This window comes from Chelmon rostratus, chromosome 7 (assembly GCF_017976325.1).
Source record: "Chelmon rostratus isolate fCheRos1 chromosome 7, fCheRos1.pri, whole genome shotgun sequence".
Taxonomy (NCBI): Eukaryota; Metazoa; Chordata; class Actinopteri; order Chaetodontiformes; family Chaetodontidae; genus Chelmon; species Chelmon rostratus.
In genome coordinates, this window is record NC_055664.1 from 5,383,491 (window position 1) to 5,401,254 (window position 17,764).

The window sequence follows — 17,764 nt, forward strand, 5'->3', positions numbered from 1 at the left end:
CTCCCCGTGCTGGAGTGTATGCATCATCATGAGGACGAAACACTGAGTCCAGCCTCGGTCAGTATGAACGGATGGTGTTAGTGTCGGTGCTGCGCTGGTGGCCGGCCCCTGCTGCCTCAGTGTGGCTGGAACGTCTTGGCCAAGTCATCCAGCAGAGACAATAACTTCTGCTCCTCCAGGGGGGAGCTGTGGGTCCAGGCCAGCGGCAGGTGGGTGGACACCATCTTTCGGTCTGTGCACAAACACAGGTATTAACATAAAGGTGTGCCGGTTTAACAGCTATCTATTGACTCCAGTGCTGTGCCGTGATGTTGTGTTGTAACATTGACTCCTACAAGGTGTCAGAGGGTCAGCTCTGATATGGCCCGTGTTAAAAGGCAATAAAGACTCATGTACAAACACTAGAGCAGATCGGTTGAAGAAACAAGGCTGGATTCCTTTTCAACACAATCAGCTCTCCTGACGCTGACACACGATTCGCAACACTTGACCATTGTGAGACAGTGAGCTTTATAGCTGCTGTGCTCACAGCGGTGACTGCTACAGGTGTCACCTGTGGTTTACAGGTGTGTCTTCTACAGAAGCAGATCCAGTTTTCCAACTTGCCTGCAAATGCCAAAATAAAAATTTGCCAATGTTGCCTTGTATTTGTAAATATTGCCTCATTGACAGCTGCTACGTTTTTTTTACCTACAGCAGTTTGGCTGAGTGAGTGCTGACATGACATAAAGTGATGGGAAAAAGCCAAATTGACAGCTTGACTGGTATCTGGGGAGACACCTCAGATATCAAGGCTTAGCAACTAAATCCAAACGGACAGGATGTGTTCTGTTACTCCTCCGTGTCACTGTCACTTCATGCAGGTATTACATAGATATGCTGAAAGCAGCGAGCTGGGCCAAACTGCGTGAAATAAAAAACGAGGAGGCCAGACATAACTGGCTCACATCACAATAAAAATGAATGCAGCATGTTTGTGTCTGTTCAAGTGAGCTTATCATATTAGGCTACAGCCTCCCTCTTCAAGGCCACTGGGGTCCTTGTGTGTGTGTGTGTGTGTGTTCTCATAGAAGCACTGTACTCTCTGGCAGTATCTGGCACCAAAAGCAGCCCACTCCAGCTGCAATGGACACAGGCCAAACCGTCTCTCTCTCACACACACACACACACCATGCCAGCTCACAACTGACAAACACATAATTCAGCCTCTTCTTTTCTTTTCTCAAACCTTTATTTTTAAACACACAAATCCCTGATAGATAAGCAAATGAATGAAAATGCCAAAGATTGCTTTAGTTTTGCAACATACCCTGGTAGAAATGTCCGCTGGGGTTTGTGGTTGCAGCCTCGGAGACAGCCAGCCAGACCACGGTGTCGGCCCCCTGCTCCGGGGTCCGCAGACTGTCCTTCATAGAGCTGTGGAAGTCTGGCATGGCGTTGGCCACCGCTGGCACACACAGACAGATACAGACAGGGAGAGAAGAAAAGTAGAATAAGTATTAGTTTTTTTAGATAGAGAACAGATTTGTTTTAACGTGTCACAGGTGTGTGTGAGTGGGCGGTACCTGGAGTGTCAACCCAGCCAGGATGCATGACGGAGAAATGGATGTTAGTGTGAGTCTTTGCCAGCTGCTCTGTCATCACCACCTGCTGCCTCTGGAACACACACAAACACACACATGAATAAAGGTCTTCGGGAGTTCAGAAGGGTTGAACTATCAGCACTTACAACACATGAAATAGACACACGCTCAGAATTGAGCCATCCACGCTCAGGTGACACATTTATTTTATTATTTCTTTATTAAACCTTTATTTTACCGGGAAAATGGGCCCATTGAGATTAAAAATCTCTACACATGATAGAAAACAGGATTCAGCCGACATGGGCCGCTGAACGCTGATACTCGTTGTGATGATGGTGGACCAAAACGTTGGTTTGCCAATATCTGCAGTAACTTTCAAGTTTATCCTAAAAATTCTGCAGCTGATTTTTGTGGAATTTGATCAAAGTTTGACACCATTTACACAATTTAATCGTAGTGCTAATGAATTCTACAGTCAGTATATAATCAGCTGCAATATCTACGGTATACTGCAAATATTTTGCCTGTATTTTGCTAATGTAGCATAGACTTACCATATTTCTACAATACACCGGACATTAAAATTTTATATATATTATAATATTATATATTTGTCTTGTCTGTTTCCTAATACACTCTGTGCACTTGGGGACAGGAGGCCTGACAGTCCATCAGTCGCGGATCAGTAGGTTTCAAGCTCTCGTCTTACTTTGTGCTGGGCGTAGACCATGGTGCCGTCATAGCGGCCTCTCTCAGACTGCAGGTTTCCTGTCCTGAGCTTCTGCACCAGCATTCCCCCTGATGACACTGTGATCTGAACATGGACGAACAGAAACACGAGTGAGGGGCCAAAGAGGGAGCTGGGGTTCATACAGCATGACATGAAACCCACTGTCATATCACGCCTGTGCCCTGTATTTTAATGTCCACTGCATACAGTAGTACACTTATTCAACTATTCTGTGTAACTAGTGTTTTCATGATGATGATTTTATACACAAACCTTATGATAAAATATGATAATGCATTAAACTACTAACCTGTGAACATAAAATAGTTCAAATTAGCTCCATTAAAAGATAGTATAGCATGTAGGCTGCTAAAACACTGCTTACATGTTCTGCATCTTTTATGAGAATATTACAAAGTAAAATGACCCTGACAGAGGTCGGTGAGTACTTTTGAGACTTCAGGTACATTTTCCAAACTTTCTGACTGCAGGACTTTCACATATAATGTGGTATTTTTGGACTGCGCTTTAAATTACTTTTACTTTACATGACATTACTTGAAAACTTCTTCCACCACTGACCGTGAAAAAGGAACCATTGTGACAGTGAAATGATAAATACAGTAGATTTGTTCTGCAGGTGACACTGAGTTGTGTCTGAAAGGCTCGTTTTTACTCATTTTTATGATGTTTTCTGAGGACATGTCTCAGTGCTGGGAGCAGCAATGAACTATTAAATAGCCACGGCCCAAACCCATTAAATGCTCATTAAAATGATGGATTACATTGACCAGCAGCAATAAAGCCTGTGAAGCGTTCATAAGTGTTTTGGAAGCACAGGGAGTCCATAGCGTCTGTCCTGCGGGAGGCTGTGACGGTGGGAAACTAACACAGCTTGTGTTGCTCGGACTCACCACTCTGGGATCTGCGCTCTTCTCCAGCAAGGGAATGAGGCTCTTGGTGAGAATGTAAACCCCTAATGGACGATAAAAGAAGAAAGAATCAGAACTGTCCCCCTCTCTCCTTCCCATTAGTTGTCTTCACACCTCACCCCCGACACTTGACTGACCAAGAACGTTGGTGGCGAAGCTCTTCTCAAGGCCCTCAGTGTTCACATCCCTCTGACTCATGATGGAGCCTGCGTTATTAATCTGCATGAATTACAGCACAACAGATGATGATTTTTTCGACCTACATATTAGACACTGGCATATACTTCCAAATCTGAAAATAGGTAACTCATGTGGCTCACCAGCACATTGAGGGCCTTGTACTTTCTCTTGAAGGCCTCAGCAAACTCCCACACCTTCTTGGTCTCAGACAGGTCCAGGATGTGGACGTAGACCTCCTGTAATGACATTTAGAATAACGGATGACATCACGTCTGGGAAACCGGTCTGTGCCGTGTTTTTGGGGATGTCTGATGAGAAGTGAGTTATACTGTACTTTATTTCCCGTCTCCTTGACAATGTCAGCCCTCGCCTCCTCGGCCTTGTCCTTGTTCCTGCACACCATGTGGATCGTTCCACCTGTGACAAAGATGGAACAAACACTGTTCTTGACCAAGTGACGAAAACACTGAACATATTCAAGAGAAAAAGAAGCACATTGGATTTATTATCAGCTTTGTGTGATGCACCCCGCTCTTATTGTTATTCCGGCTTGTTCACAAGTGCTTCACTATTACATTGAGTTACACCCATTTTACACTACTTAGATATCGTTCTTTGTATTGTAGTTTTTATTTACTGATTAAAGAGTTAATGGTTTCTACCTGGATGCATTTTTCTCCTTTATTGTGTGTGGAGTTTATAATCTTGGTGCCTAAGTCACAAAAGACAAGACTGAGGTGTTTGTCATCCTCCTCCTCTTGTGTGAGGCACACTCTGAACTCCAGGGTGGGAGAAACACTGTGCAAGGGTTTAGTCTCATATGTGATGCTCAAATTGTGAAGCTTTTTATTTAGCTTAGGAAAACGTGCCTGAACAGAGTTTTAAAACACAGTTAAGGTCATTTAAAGTACAATAGGTAAGACACTGTTTAATGAAGCCTTGTTGATTGGCATTTGTAAGGCAATGGTGGAATGTAACAAAGTACATTTACTCAAATACTGTACTTAAGTACAAATTCAAGGTACTTTTACTTTACTGGAGTATTTCCATGTTATGCAACTTTATACTTCTACTCCACTACAGCTCAGAGGTCATTATTGTACTTTTTACCTTCACTACATTTGTCTGACAGCTTTAGTTACTAGTTACTTTTCAGATTACAATTTTCCTATGAGCTGAAAATCATGTATCTAAAAAATCGAGTGATTTTTCTTATAAAATTGAGAAAACTCTTCTTCTTCTTAAGTTAACATTCTTTTACATTCATGCTTTGCTCCAATTTAATTCTCTTTCGTTTATCTTTGTATTTCCAGTCAACCCAACACCATTACACCACTGTACTAACCATTTCCATTACTACAGCTACCCCTCATAATAATAGTAGTATTAAGAATAGCTTTTTCAATGCATTAGTTTAAGTCATAATACATGCGTTGATTAGCTGACAGACAGTAGGATTGGTACCCTTCTTAGCGATGGCCATGGCAGTAGCTTTCCCAATGCCACTGTTGGCTCCTGTTATCATGAAGGTGCGTCCAGCCACAGACACCTCCAGGTCCTTCTCCACAAACCTCTTGGAGGCTGACAGGAAGGCATTCCTGCAGGACAGGCACACTTCCTGTGTTAAATTCATGTCAGCAACCCATTCATCTGCACATCTTTAATCTAATGCATCTGCTGTATATCTCTGCTCAGACTGATGTTCGATTACACTTTACATGTTGAGATTAAAGGGGTCAAAAGTGAAAAAGACTCAGGGCAGAGCAACAGCAATCAAAGCAAGTCTGAGACAGGGAGAGTGTGTGTACTGTATGTGTGTGCTCAGGTCAGAAAGGGTCAGTGTTTGTGGTCAGCCTGGTTACTGTACGTCTCTTCACAGCTTTACTGTATAGATACAATGAAGACGAGAGTGTGCCTGGCAGCATCTCTGATGAGAAGGGGTTTGGGGTGAGACTACTGATGATGACAACAGGATCGGTGTGTGTGTGTGTGTGCGTGTGTGGGTGCAGCTTGTGGGGCACCAAGGACTTCAATTCCCCCTATTGTCCTGGATGCCATTGTTGAGGGCGGCTGGAGGGGGGATAAAGGGGACAGGGCGGGGTGTAATACTGAGGCTAAATGCTCGCTCTGTTCGATGGTGACATGCAGAGAGCTATTAGTGCAGGGTCAGAGCGGGTTGCCGGGCAGCTCTCTGGGAGAAAAGATAACACAGAACAAAGGGGAGAAGGGAAACAATCACAAAAGCACCTCTTCAGACTACTTGACTTGCTGTATACTGATGGGGAAAGGCGCCTTAGGGCTGCAATTGATCAGATAGGACTGATAACGCATTTGGAGCCTCGTTGTGGTAGAACAAATGACTTATGTTCGTACATGGGTCCTGCTGAGTCACTGTAAACTTTGCTCAATTCATAAATTAAAGATATTCAGAGATGTTTTGCAGATCAATCTGTTCTGTGATGGAGTGGCAATAAAGGGGTCTGAAATTAAAACCTCCAATCATTGATCATCAACCACCAACAGAAACAAACATCAGCTCAGTTTCACCAACACATGAAGTTATTCGTCCAGCCCCTACATAAGTCTGGACCTCACCCAACCTCATACTGTATAATCTGTACATTTCTGTTTGATATTACTTCAAATCAAGTAACAGTAATTTTCATTCTAGATTAATCTGGAGATTAATTTCTTGATGAATGGATTCGTTCAATCATTTGGTCTGTTTGATGTCAGAAAAATAGAGAATAATGCCAGTGAGGCCACAGTGAGGTAGACCAGTGTCTTCTCCTGTTAGACCAACAGTCCAAAACCCAAAGATATTCAGTTTTTCCTGAAATAAAACAGAAGCACAGCAAATCCTCACATATGACGTTGGAATCAGCAAATATTTTCCATTCTGATTGGAAAAATGTCTCAAACAACTCCCAAAACAGTGGTCTCCCTGTTTCTATCCCACTCTGTTCTAGACACTGAGTTTATTCTGTAACAGAGGGACCCAGACCCATCCCATCTCTCAGGATCTTCCTATATTGATAACCTTACTGGTATATACATTTTAACTTCTAATAAACAGAATCTCAATTTAGAAATCAGAAGTAATACAGGAACATATATCGTAAATTTTCTCAAGGGGCAAATTATTTTTAACAAATATTTGAGGCCTATATTTAAAGGCAACATTTAAATCAGGCAATCATAAGAATGTCACATTACAGAATTATACATAATGTGGTGCCTGCAACAGTTAATGACATTAACTCTTCCCTGTGATGTTTAGCATCAAAGTCAAAATGAAGCAAAGGACAGAAAATGACATTCAGTCCAAAACTTTAGGCGATAATATTAGCAGCTACCACATGAATTATTCCAACTTCACATTTCCTACCAAGGAGAGTTTCTTAAATTATACCTAAATTATTATTGCTGCCAGCCAAGTTATTACTGTGTACTGATCTGAAATAATAACCAGGTCTCCCCTCCACACACACACACACACACACACACACAGCAGCAGCAGGTCACAGACTCACTGCACCTCCTTCAGCGCCACTGGTGTGTGAGCAGGAGGAGAAGGATGGAGGGGTCTTACCTGGTGAACTCGGTGACCCCCTTCAGGAACCAGGCGGAGTTGCGGTACAGAGACATGCTGTTGCTCCGGAAGCCTCTCGCTGCGCTCAGCTCTCTCCTCCGCTTTTAGCCTGGACCCAAACCACGTGCAGCCCCGCCGCATTAACATCAGTGGGCGACACCTCCAGCGGCCACCCAGCGGCAGGAAGCGAGGATGCTGTAGTTCCCCTGACTGTAATTCAACCCACAGACAGTCATGAACAAATAATATTCACCGTGTGGTCCTGTGGGGCTCTTTTAGTCACGGCGTGGTTGGCTCCTCAGTGTAACACACAGTGTAACACACTTTAATATACCTGCCGTTTGATAACGTTAGTCCTGCTCCATGTCCACTTTCTTAGGAGTTTATTATTTGCTGTTTGACCTTCCATGAAAATATTTTTATAGTAAAGTGGGAAAGGAAAAAGAAACTCGTATACAATAAAACACCTGACAGAGACAGTTAATGTAGCAGAACCTCCATAAGAGTTAGCATAGCTCCACGCTACAGCTAGTCAGTTAGCTTAGTTTACCGGACCTTTAAGCTAGCAGTGATTAACATCATAAGGGCCAATACACCGAAATATATATGTCGACAGGTCAAGACAGACGTAATAATACTAAAGATAATAAAAATATACACAAAATCTATGTGAGAAAAAAGGATGGATTACGATGTTTTGATAAAAACATGCCCAAGATAACAATAGGTGCAACATTCGCCATGTTACATATGGAAAAAAACACATTCGTCTATTTATCTCATACCTTTAATTTAGTAATTCAACATTTTTTCCTTTTCATTAATAATTTTGACTGAGTGACTTACAATTCTTACTAACTTGATTTCCAAAATTTGACCCATTACAAAGCAATGTAGCGAGCCATTGATGTGTGGATTTTCATGTGGGCTCAGTCGGTTGCTATCACATAAATTCATGTATGTTACATTATCATCAACATTAACTGACTAACACTATGTATTCATGCAGCCTGGACAATATTACACATGAACCCCACACGCTCTCTTCCTCCCTCACTGCACCGCTTCACCTGTCTGTGTGCAGCTTCTCCCACCGCAGCCAATCAGCTGCTGGAGCGCAGCGGGGCGCGGCTCTGACTGGAGAAGGTGCGAGCGTACTGATTTCTGGGAAGACCAACAATGTAGACGCATCCGAAAGCGCACGAGATCTTGTAGACTCACGGGTGGGGTTTACTATCAGCCTTGGGTGACTTCTCTCAGACTGCAGTGACAAAATGGTGAGTGTCCGGGCTTGTTGGTGTGGTTGTATCCATGCACCTGGTGGCGATAAAAGGTGCCACGCTGAAGAAAACGGTTGCTATGTGTCCTCAGATTTCTTTCTCACTACAAATCGGTTTGGTGCTTCCTCGATCAAAGGTCATTTATTTGCTACTGTACTTATAACAGAATCATTTGTCAGATTTGTCACATGGCCTTAAAAAGTGCCCTTTGCGTTTGCAGAAGTCTATATGTGCTTTTGATTATTTAACCAGTATTAATCAAGACGAATCTGCAATTACACACAAAATAATCACATGGTTTTAAAGTATTTGAAGTGTAAAGTTACACTCCTGTCCGTCGTTACTCCACATGCCCTGCTTTGTCCTGTTGCAGGCAGCAGCAGTGCTGCTCACAGCTGTACCGCAGGGCAAAGAGCTCCCATTAATTGCCCTTGCACAACACACACATTGTATTTACTGTCTTATTGCACTCAAGATGATAATAGATGTGGTGTGTTTCCCAGGTGATCTTTACGCACATTTCTAGTTGGGAAATCTAATTGCTGTGTGGTTACAGGCAGCTCGGGATATTAATTGTGTGCATAAGTGCGTGTGTGTATGTTTGACACACAGGGACAGATTTCACACTAAAGACCAGTTAATTGGGGATGGCTTTTCCAGTTGGAAAGTAAGGGTAATGGTTGGGGTTAGGCAAGTAGTGGTTATGCTTAGGGTTAGGATAAGTCTCCAGGAAATAAATGTTAGTCCGTGTGTGTGTGTTTGCATATGCGTGTGTCTAAATGAGTGTGGTTTGCTGCACAGTGATCACATTTTAGTTACACAGTATGTCTTTAACCTTCATAACACTAGATGTTCCTCCTATTTGGTCATGTCACGCCCTTTTCTGCAGTTGTCCTCAACATTGCAAGACAAATGTTCCTCGGCGTGTCAGGAATCAGGGTTCTCTCTCTTTCTTCCCACGTTCTGCCCCCTCCAGATGCGTTTCCTGTTGCTGTTCAGCCGGCAGGGGAAGCTGCGACTGCAGAAATGGTTCACACCAGTAGCAGAGCAGGAGAAGAAGAAGGTGATCCGGGACATGATCATGTTAGTGTTGGCCCGTCCGTCACGTTCCTGCAACTTCCTCGAGTGGAGAGACCTGAAGATCGTTTACAAGAGGTGGCGACAAGAGACACGGCTGCTTTTTCACATGTGTTATGAGTACAAGATGTTTTTCTTTGGCAGAAACCACCTTTGACTCTGTTTATGCTTAATATTTAACTTTCTAATGCTTCAAAATACACACAGATGACAGACACACCCAATCTCAGCAATGGGTTAACAAGACCTGCACCTGTAAAGGGCCAGTTAACGCAGAGCATGACCTAGATCACTGATGGGACCATGATAGTGATGGCGCAACACAGTGCTTATCCTCGCATGGTTTCATCTCCCTCCAGCACGGTAACAAGCTTGTAATAAAAGTAGAGTTACTGGGAGTGGACAGAATAACAGGAACACCTCACACTGTAATGTCATCCACTGCAATGACAAATCATAATAATATAAGTGCAACACATAGCACTTCGATGAAGCTTTTGCAGTTTAACTTATTTAAACTTGCCATAGTTTTATAGTTTCTGTTAGTTTGACCACACCCTGAATATGTATGCTGGAAAATCCTCAGTAAAACCATTCAGCAGCAAATGAGATGAGGGCACACAATAAATTCTAAAACATTTATAAATTTATAGAAACGTTCACATGCTTGTTCTCTTTGAAATTTATTCCAAGCACCTCCATACAGCCAGTCATGCAAGTGCATGTTCTCCTCAGAGTGCTGCCAAGCGTGCTGTAAATTTTCCCAGTTTCTTTGCAGCACCGTGGCAACCACTGTTGTAAAATTTGACCTTTGTCCTCTTCAAATGCAGGTATGCCAGTTTGTATTTCTGTGCTGGGATGGAGGAAGAGGATAACGAGCTGCTGAGCCTCGAAGTGGTGCACAGATATGTCGAGTTGCTGGACAAATACTTTGGCAATGTGAGTGCAGCCCAAAGTCATTTCACTGCAGATTTCACTGCCTGTTAAGAGACTCTGTTTAAACGTTCCTGAGTTGTCCCTGCACCCCCACACAAAATGTTTTCAGTTCTTCTGGTGGGGTGTGGACAAGGTTACAGTTCTTGACAAATACTTTAATTGGTACTTATAATGTTAATTCTAATATATGCTAAAAACAACATTATTGTGTGTTATAATCTTTTATTAAGTGTTTATATACTGCTTATAAACACTAAATAGGGGGACTTAAAGTAAAGTGTAACGTTAAATTTAGCTTGAATCTATTACAGGGGATTTGTTTTTTCAAACAAGCTTTTTGTCACCTCTGACTGTGATTTTTTCAGTTTTATTTTAGTATGTGGTATAACACAATATAGTTGTTCTCACTTTAAGTGTTGCTGTTAGCTCTAAGGATCAAATCACTTGTTATAGTCGTGCCATTGTAACAGAGAAACGAATATACACCACATGGCGATAAATATAAATAAAAGTACTGTATGTGTATCATTACGCCTGTACCGTAAGTGATGGCGGAACAGCTCTTCCAATTCCATGTGCATGGTTCCATCTGGCATGGGATTAATAAAGTTTTATCTTATCTCGTCTTATCTGTGCTGCTGTAACAGCCTGCACTCTTCTGTTCTCATTCAGACACAAGAGCTTTAGCTCGGTCCAACGCTGATGTTGGGTGATCAGGTCTGACTCAGAGTCAGCTTTCCAGACCATCCCAAAGGTGCTGGATGGGGCTCAGGTCAGGGCTCTGTGCAGGCCTATCTGGTTTGTCCACAAAAAACTGGTAAAATGACTTCCTTGTGGACTGGCTCTGTGCTCTGTGGGTATTGTCGTATTGTTTTATTGGAACAAGATAGGACCTAACCCAAACTGTTACCACGAAGATGGAAGCACATGTTGTCGACTTGCTCAAAGGTCAGGGTGAACTACTGTGACTCCTGTGTTACTACAGTACAATGCAGGAGCTTTTCCTTTTCCTTTTCACCTGCCTCTGCATGCACAGTATGTCACTGTGCACTTTATTAGTCTGACTCCCCCTGGTGTCCATAAAGTGCCTCTGCACCAAACCCACTTCAGGTCCACCCAGCTTGTTATGATTTACAGAACAAGGAGACAGCCACGCCTTCATGTTTTCAATGAAATTGTGGAAGGAGCGGACGGTAAACGGGGAGATATGAGAAAGAGTTTGTTTCTAATCATCTTAAAGACCTTGTCTGTTTTGATTTGATTCATCAAGCCATTTCTATATTCTTTATGATATTCAGTTAGAGCCTGCTCATTCATATTTCTCTCATGGGTGAAATCACCGTCCATACCACTGATCAATAAGGTGTAATTTGTCACCAGTCTAATGCATGGTGTATTATTCTGTTTCAGGTGTGTGAGTTGGACATCATTTTCAACTTTGAGAAGGCTTACTTCATTCTGGACGAATTCCTGATGGGAGGAGAAGTTCAAGAAACGTCAAAGTTTGCTGTGGGGGCATCTGTGGAGGAGGCTGACACATTCCAAGAGGTGCTTTGAGGTACATTTTAGTGGACATAGGCTGTTCTTATTACTCATAATGAAATATGTTCACATGTCTCTGCTCTTATCACAGACAATGGAGGAATATATGAGCAAACCTGCCTACTGAGCCAAGAGAACACGAAGGTGTTACACATTTCAAGACTTGAAGCAAAAGGATTATTATTCTGCATAATTTTTGTTTAGTGGCTAATAATGACTCATTTTGCCGTGGTCATAAAATAACCACAAACCTTGTGATTCTTGTTGTTTCCTCTGGCGTTTTAAGAATTGTAATTATTTTTGAATCTGTAAGTGCCTTTTAAGCCTCATATTTATAAATCTCAGGGATTTATGGCAGCAATTATGACTGAAAAGTGTCTCTCTCTGTCCCCAGTTTATGTGAGAATGTTTTTCATATTAGAAATTGTTCTTGTAATCTCAATAGTTAGACAAACTTACATTTTAACTGATGCATTGTGCAATGGTGAGTAAATGAAACACTACACAGTAAGGAAAAAATAAAGTCAATGCTTTATTAACCCCAGGTATGTCACATATGACCACATTTAAGAAAGAATTACCAAAAAACACAAGTGAATCAAGGGGATTCAACACTGATTTGGGTTGTGTGTGTGTTGAAATGCAAGGCTGGTGAGTCACATGTAGGTTGGTAAGTGTTGTTGAGCAACAAACTCATATTAAAAAAAGCATCAAATGAATGTCTGAACACTCATATTTCTGCTAATAAATAAGAACTTTTGTAAACCTACAGTATAACTAAAGTTGACTGCGTGTTTTCTTCAAAATACTTTATCTTTACCCTCTCCCTCCACCAAAACAATTTATATATACATATATATATGTATATGTATCTACAGCCTTATTTATATTCCATGGGCAGTTTTGGCATCAGTATCACTCTCTTCAGTTTCTGGGTTCAGGTAGCTCAGTAGTTTCATCACCGCCTCATTATCAAAGCCTTGCATCTGTGTGTCACCGCCCCTCTCATCATCCTCAGACTGTCTCTTTTCATTTGGGCTTTTGTCCGAGTCCATTTGATCAAAATAATCCTGAATCGCCTGTTCAAAAGAGCCCGTCACGCTCTGTCCGACTTCCTCCCGCTTTTGGCTCGCCTTGTTGTTGTTGCTGTACACGGGGTTTGGATACCGCGCCAGCATCTGAGCTGCTAAATACGCCGCCAGCTCATCCTCGTCCACGGTGTCGTCATAGTCGTCCTTTAATGTGCTGGGAGGGCGCCGTTGCGTGGGAGCGGATTCCCCCGAACGCCCCAGAGACTGAGTGTGAAGTCGTGACAGTGAGCTTTTGTACTGCTTCTGCTTCCTGACAGGAGCTCGGTCTTCACCGCCCCCCATCCCCAGGATGTTGAGTATCTCTTCTGTCCTCAGCTCTTCTGGGGTCTTTTGTCGATCAGGAAAGCGCCTGTTGTAGAATTTCACGTCAGGAATCTTGTGTGTTTTCTTTGAGGATATCTGAGAGAGCCTGTTCTCCGCTCTTTCTAATCCTTTGCTCTTTCGTGTATTGTCTTGATTCGTCGTTTCTCCGGTTTTGAGCATGTCCACCAGGTCTTCAGGTGGGATCTGATATTTTTGGGAGATCTGAATGAGCTGGTAGATGGCCTGTGGATCTATGTTATCCCTGTACTGTGTCTGAGCCACTCTCCTCTCAGCCCTCTCTTTCTCCTCTTCCTCTATCTCCCGTTTCTGCTCTTCTTCCTCTGTTTTCTCCAGCACTTTCAGAAGGTAATAGTCCACCAGGTTAGCAACATCATCTGGATCGTTTGACCTCTTAACTGGGTAGCTTTCATCATCTTCTTCTTCATCATCCTCATCAGCTTCTTCATCATTATCATCAACGTAATCAAGCCCTCGGTTGGCCTCATGTTTGTTGTCCCTCTCCTCCTCCTCTTCCTCCTCCTCCTCCTCTTCTTGTTCTTGTAGCGGACCCCAGTCCGAGAGATCCCCGCCCACGCCGTCGTACGCCACGTTCCTCACATTAAACATATCATCATCTTCTTCCTCGTCATCATCCTCCACGTCCTCCTCTTCATCTTGCCGTTTATGCACGGTCTTCGCAGTGGTCAGCTTGTCCAGTTCGTCGAACACAGACTGCAGGGTTGCCAGGTTCTGAGGCGTATACTTCTCCTCCACGTTCTCGTTGGTGCGTTTGAAGGGGCTCTCGTGCTCCAGATCTGGCTGGTCCTCATCCTCTTCCTCATCCCCCTCGCCCTCTTCCTCATCCTCGAACATTAGCGGCAGCTTCTTGTGAGGCCTGATGCTATGCTGCTTCTGCGGCACCCTGGGGTACATGCCGTCATTTAGGCCTGCTCCTTCGATTCCGGGGCGAAGTGAAGCTGGCTTGGAGGCCTTTTCTGTCTGCTGGAGGGTGCTGAGCACAGCCTGGAGCAGCTCTTCACTCTTATCTTCCCTCCCCTCCTCCTCTTCCTCGTCCTCATCTTTGCTCTGCATAGGGTTAGAAGCCAGTCTCAGCATGGCACGCAGCTTCTCCACATCATCCATGTGGCTGCCATCATAGCCTGCAGCGACAGGGGCATGCTGCTGGGAGTCTGTGCTGGTTCTTTGACGGAGGCTCTCTATGTACTCCAAAGCTTTGAGCATGTCAGCATTAGGAGCCTGGTGGACATTTTCTCTCTGGGAGTCTGATTCGCTTCCCCGCAGTCTGTGCTCTCTGAGAGAAGCCGCGTGAACGCCGGAGGAACCGAGGAAGAGGAGGATTAAGAGGAGGTTGGCAAAACAGAACGGTCTGCCTGTGGGGAAGGTCGGCATGGTGACGCCTGCAGAGGAAAGATAAAGAGGCACATGTCAGCACTGACCTTTACACATTAAGCTAACAAGTTCGCAACGGTTTCCGCTCTGGCATTTCTTAAATGTCTTTTGCTCTTATCATCACTTAAAATGTCCAGTCTGATGATAACATCGCAGACCACAGAGCCATTTGTATTGATTTAAAGCCAGGAGGTCAGGTTTAAAATCTCATCCAGGACTTCTGCTCTGGTGTAAACCTGGTGAAATACCTAAATTTATCCTAACAGTATTTGTATTGAACGTCCGCCAAAACGTCCAACAAAAATATATACCCGCCTTTGGTAAAAATGACTTTATTTAGACTTTTTTTATACTTTATTTTTATTCTTTTTACGTTGTTTTAAACAAAATAATGTTTTAAATCTTTATGTTTCATTTGGTCCTATGTAGCTCTTATATTTTGCATCCAAGTTGAATGATGCAACAGAAAAAAAAAAAAAAAAAAAACGATTGCTGAGAAGCAACTGGTGGCCAAGTCTATTTAACAACAACAACGACAATAATGATAATAGTAATGGAAGTGGAGGTCTATTATTGGAGTGTTTGTGTCTGTATGCCTGTTGCTGGTGTTTTCGGCTCATACTGGAGTCCTGCCGCCTGTTGGCCAGCAGCGGTACTGTCCTAGCAGCGGCATGCAGCTCCCGTGCAAATCTTATTAGTCGTCAAATTGCTGCTCTCCGTGAGTCATGGCCCCGTTGTCAAGGTAACCCGGTAAGGCTGATGTTCCCATAGAACCTCTCCTTCAACCGCGGAAAACCCTTAAACCCAGTTTATACAGTCTATCGAGCTGTAACTCACACTGCCGAAGCAAATTGCCCTCCCGTGGCGATAGTCTGCCTGTGGGCTTGTGTGAAACGTATGTTTGCATGATGGAAAAAGATTTGACGCAAATGCGTGAAAAATTAACGTTAAGTTGATGTTAAAAACACGAGAAGAAGAAGAAAGGCTGTCATTCGGACGTTCACTTCTCCCTTCATCTTTGTGAGCCATCATTTGAACTGCTGAACTTAACTCTGTGGTTTAGATGTTTTAAAGCGCGACACAACAGCAGCGCGCACGGGCGACTAAATCATCTGAAGCGAAACGCGGACAAAGAAACCGCGTGCAACACACCTTCGCCTCAACATCTGTGGCGGCGCATCAGGTTGGCGAAAAGAGCTGAAACAGAAGCTGGAATAAGTCAAACTATTCCCACGTGACGTGCGCCGGGAAGCTTGTTCAGAAAGGAGGAACGTGCGGCCGGTGAGTAAGAACCAAGTCTTACCTTTGTAGTCAGTTTGCGTGGAGGGTCGTGAGTGAGCTGAGCATCTCTCTGCCTCGCGGTGTGAGTCTGGATCCAGCACCGCGGACAGCTCCTCTTGCTTAGAGGAACCACCTGACTCGTGCGTCAGAGAGCGAGGAGATACGCAACACGGCGCGCGCACATATACATAGCGCGCGCACACACACACACACGCACACAAACTAACTCGCGCGCGTCGTTAATTTGAGTGAGCCAAACAAAAGCTGCTTCTCTCTTTGAACGTGAAGCAGCTCTCAGCCGGTGCGCTTCTGTCGCAGCTCCGGTGAAATAAATCCATTCATAATGGCGCCTATATTTAGGACCAGCGACTGACTGAAGGCCTGATCAGGCTGTTCTGTCTCGGCTTTGTGCAATGACAGCAACTATCACGGAATTCATAGGCTTGTTTCTTAAAGAAGTGCATTGTGCGCACGTGCATGAGAGTGGTGGAAACAGCTGCTTTGAATGGTCTTCTTCCGCGCTCAGCCGCTCAGTCAGTGGCTGATGAATAAACGGCTCTCTGACTGATGCTGTTTCCTCGCTGACTGAGGCTGAGGGTCAGACTCACGCAGTGTAGCAGTGACTGTTCAGCGGCTATAACGTCATGGCCTGCTGCTGTGTCTCTGCTGCGGCACTGAGGGACAGACACAGTTAATGTCCACCGATGACTCACATACGGACTCCGCCAAAAGCCGAGAGGGGCGGGGTGACAGAGGGACTGCAGAGGGGAGCGTGTGCGCGCACGTGTGTGTGTGTGTGTGTGTGTGTGTGTGTGCGCGCGTGTGCGAGAGAGAGAGAGAGAGCACTTTCGTTGTCAGCCGGCGCGCACTGTGGTCTCTATTTTTGGCTGCCTGTCAGATCGTGTCTAGTATGGATCAGTGTGTGTGTTTGTGTGTGTGTGTGTGTGTGCAGCTTCATTCATAAATCCTCTGGCTGCTGTGTTTGATGTGAGCTCAGGCTATCCTCCACTGACCTGCTTGTCTGATATTCAGTGGTTCTGTCTTGTTTCCGGCTTTGTCACAGTGGCAGCAGGGAAAAGAAAGCTTCTTCAACATATTTAGGTTTGTGATTCTACCCACAGCTAATCCAAACTGTTGAAATACAGCTGACTCTGGACGAAGACATTAGCATATGTGTCCTTATTTCTGGCTCAAAGCACTCAGAACGACATGGAAAGGGTCCTGACATGTTGCAAACCAAAGGAATCATTTTCTGGTGCTTTAAAAACCGCTGTGTCTGTGGCATAGAGGAAGAAAGCAGTGATGAGTCATACAAGAGCATCCTTTCAAACTCATTGAGGAACTTTAAAGGCACGTCTCTGTCACATTCACAACTTCTACATATGGACTCATCAAATCTATGTGTCAGAATAAAGTCTACTTTTGTGATAACCAGGCGTTTCAGCACCAGGAGACCAACAGAAACCAGGACAAAAGAGCTGATTTTAATCTCACGTCTCCCTCAGCCTAATTACATTTTGCAGCTCATGACTAATACACATACATACACACAGAGTGCCAGTTTTGTACTGATAAAGCCTGAGCTGTCTGGCTAATTGCTTGTGGTCGTGTCTGTGGCAGGATTACTGGTAAACAGAAACCAATTACAGCTCAGTTCCACCCCCGTTTCCACTGCCTGTCCGTGAAAAAAAAAACAAAAAACCCAAGGTTTTCCTCAGGTCAAATGAGAAGTTTCTTACAGGCAATTAGTAGTTTCCCTCATTTCGCACAGCTGTGTATGTTGTAATGGTTTTGGTCCTATTTTTCATAAGATGGTGGATTTGA

General features: G+C 43.9%; 3 protein-coding genes across 4 annotated transcripts; 1 reads left to right on the forward strand and 2 right to left on the reverse strand.

Annotated features, from left to right (window-relative positions):
• Window positions 1-105: 105 nt before the first annotated feature.
• On the reverse strand, window positions 106-7,109 carry dhrs12la (dehydrogenase/reductase 12-like a). 2 transcript variants are annotated; one of them, XM_041940254.1, is made up of 10 exons: window positions 7,021-7,109; window positions 4,893-5,026; window positions 3,763-3,845; window positions 3,569-3,664; window positions 3,386-3,467; window positions 3,231-3,292; window positions 2,296-2,400; window positions 1,566-1,656; window positions 1,310-1,447; window positions 106-232 (listed from the first exon to the last, which is right to left on the reverse strand). In XM_041940254.1, exons 1-10 carry the CDS (start codon window positions 7,074-7,076, stop codon window positions 117-119), a joined length of 963 nt encoding a protein of 320 aa, XP_041796188.1. In that variant the 5' UTR covers window positions 7,077-7,109; the 3' UTR covers window positions 106-116. The 2 variants fall into 2 exon arrangements, with proteins under 2 accessions (XP_041796188.1, XP_041796187.1); XM_041940253.1 differs by having other exon boundaries at window positions 1,566-1,654; window positions 2,285-2,400; window positions 7,021-7,076.
• Window positions 7,110-9,276: 2,167 nt separating this feature from the next.
• ap1s3a (adaptor related protein complex 1 subunit sigma 3a) lies at window positions 9,277-11,982 on the forward strand. Its single transcript, XM_041940256.1, has 4 exons — window positions 9,277-9,455; window positions 10,208-10,316; window positions 11,724-11,861; window positions 11,947-11,982. Exons 1-4 carry the CDS (start codon window positions 9,277-9,279, stop codon window positions 11,980-11,982), a joined length of 462 nt encoding a protein of 153 aa, XP_041796190.1.
• Window positions 11,983-12,739: 757 nt separating this feature from the next.
• On the reverse strand, window positions 12,740-14,659 carry scg2a (secretogranin II a). Its single transcript, XM_041940705.1, has one exon. It carries the CDS (start codon window positions 14,657-14,659, stop codon window positions 12,740-12,742), a length of 1,920 nt encoding a protein of 639 aa, XP_041796639.1.
• Between the last annotated feature and the right edge of the window lie 3,105 nt (window positions 14,660-17,764).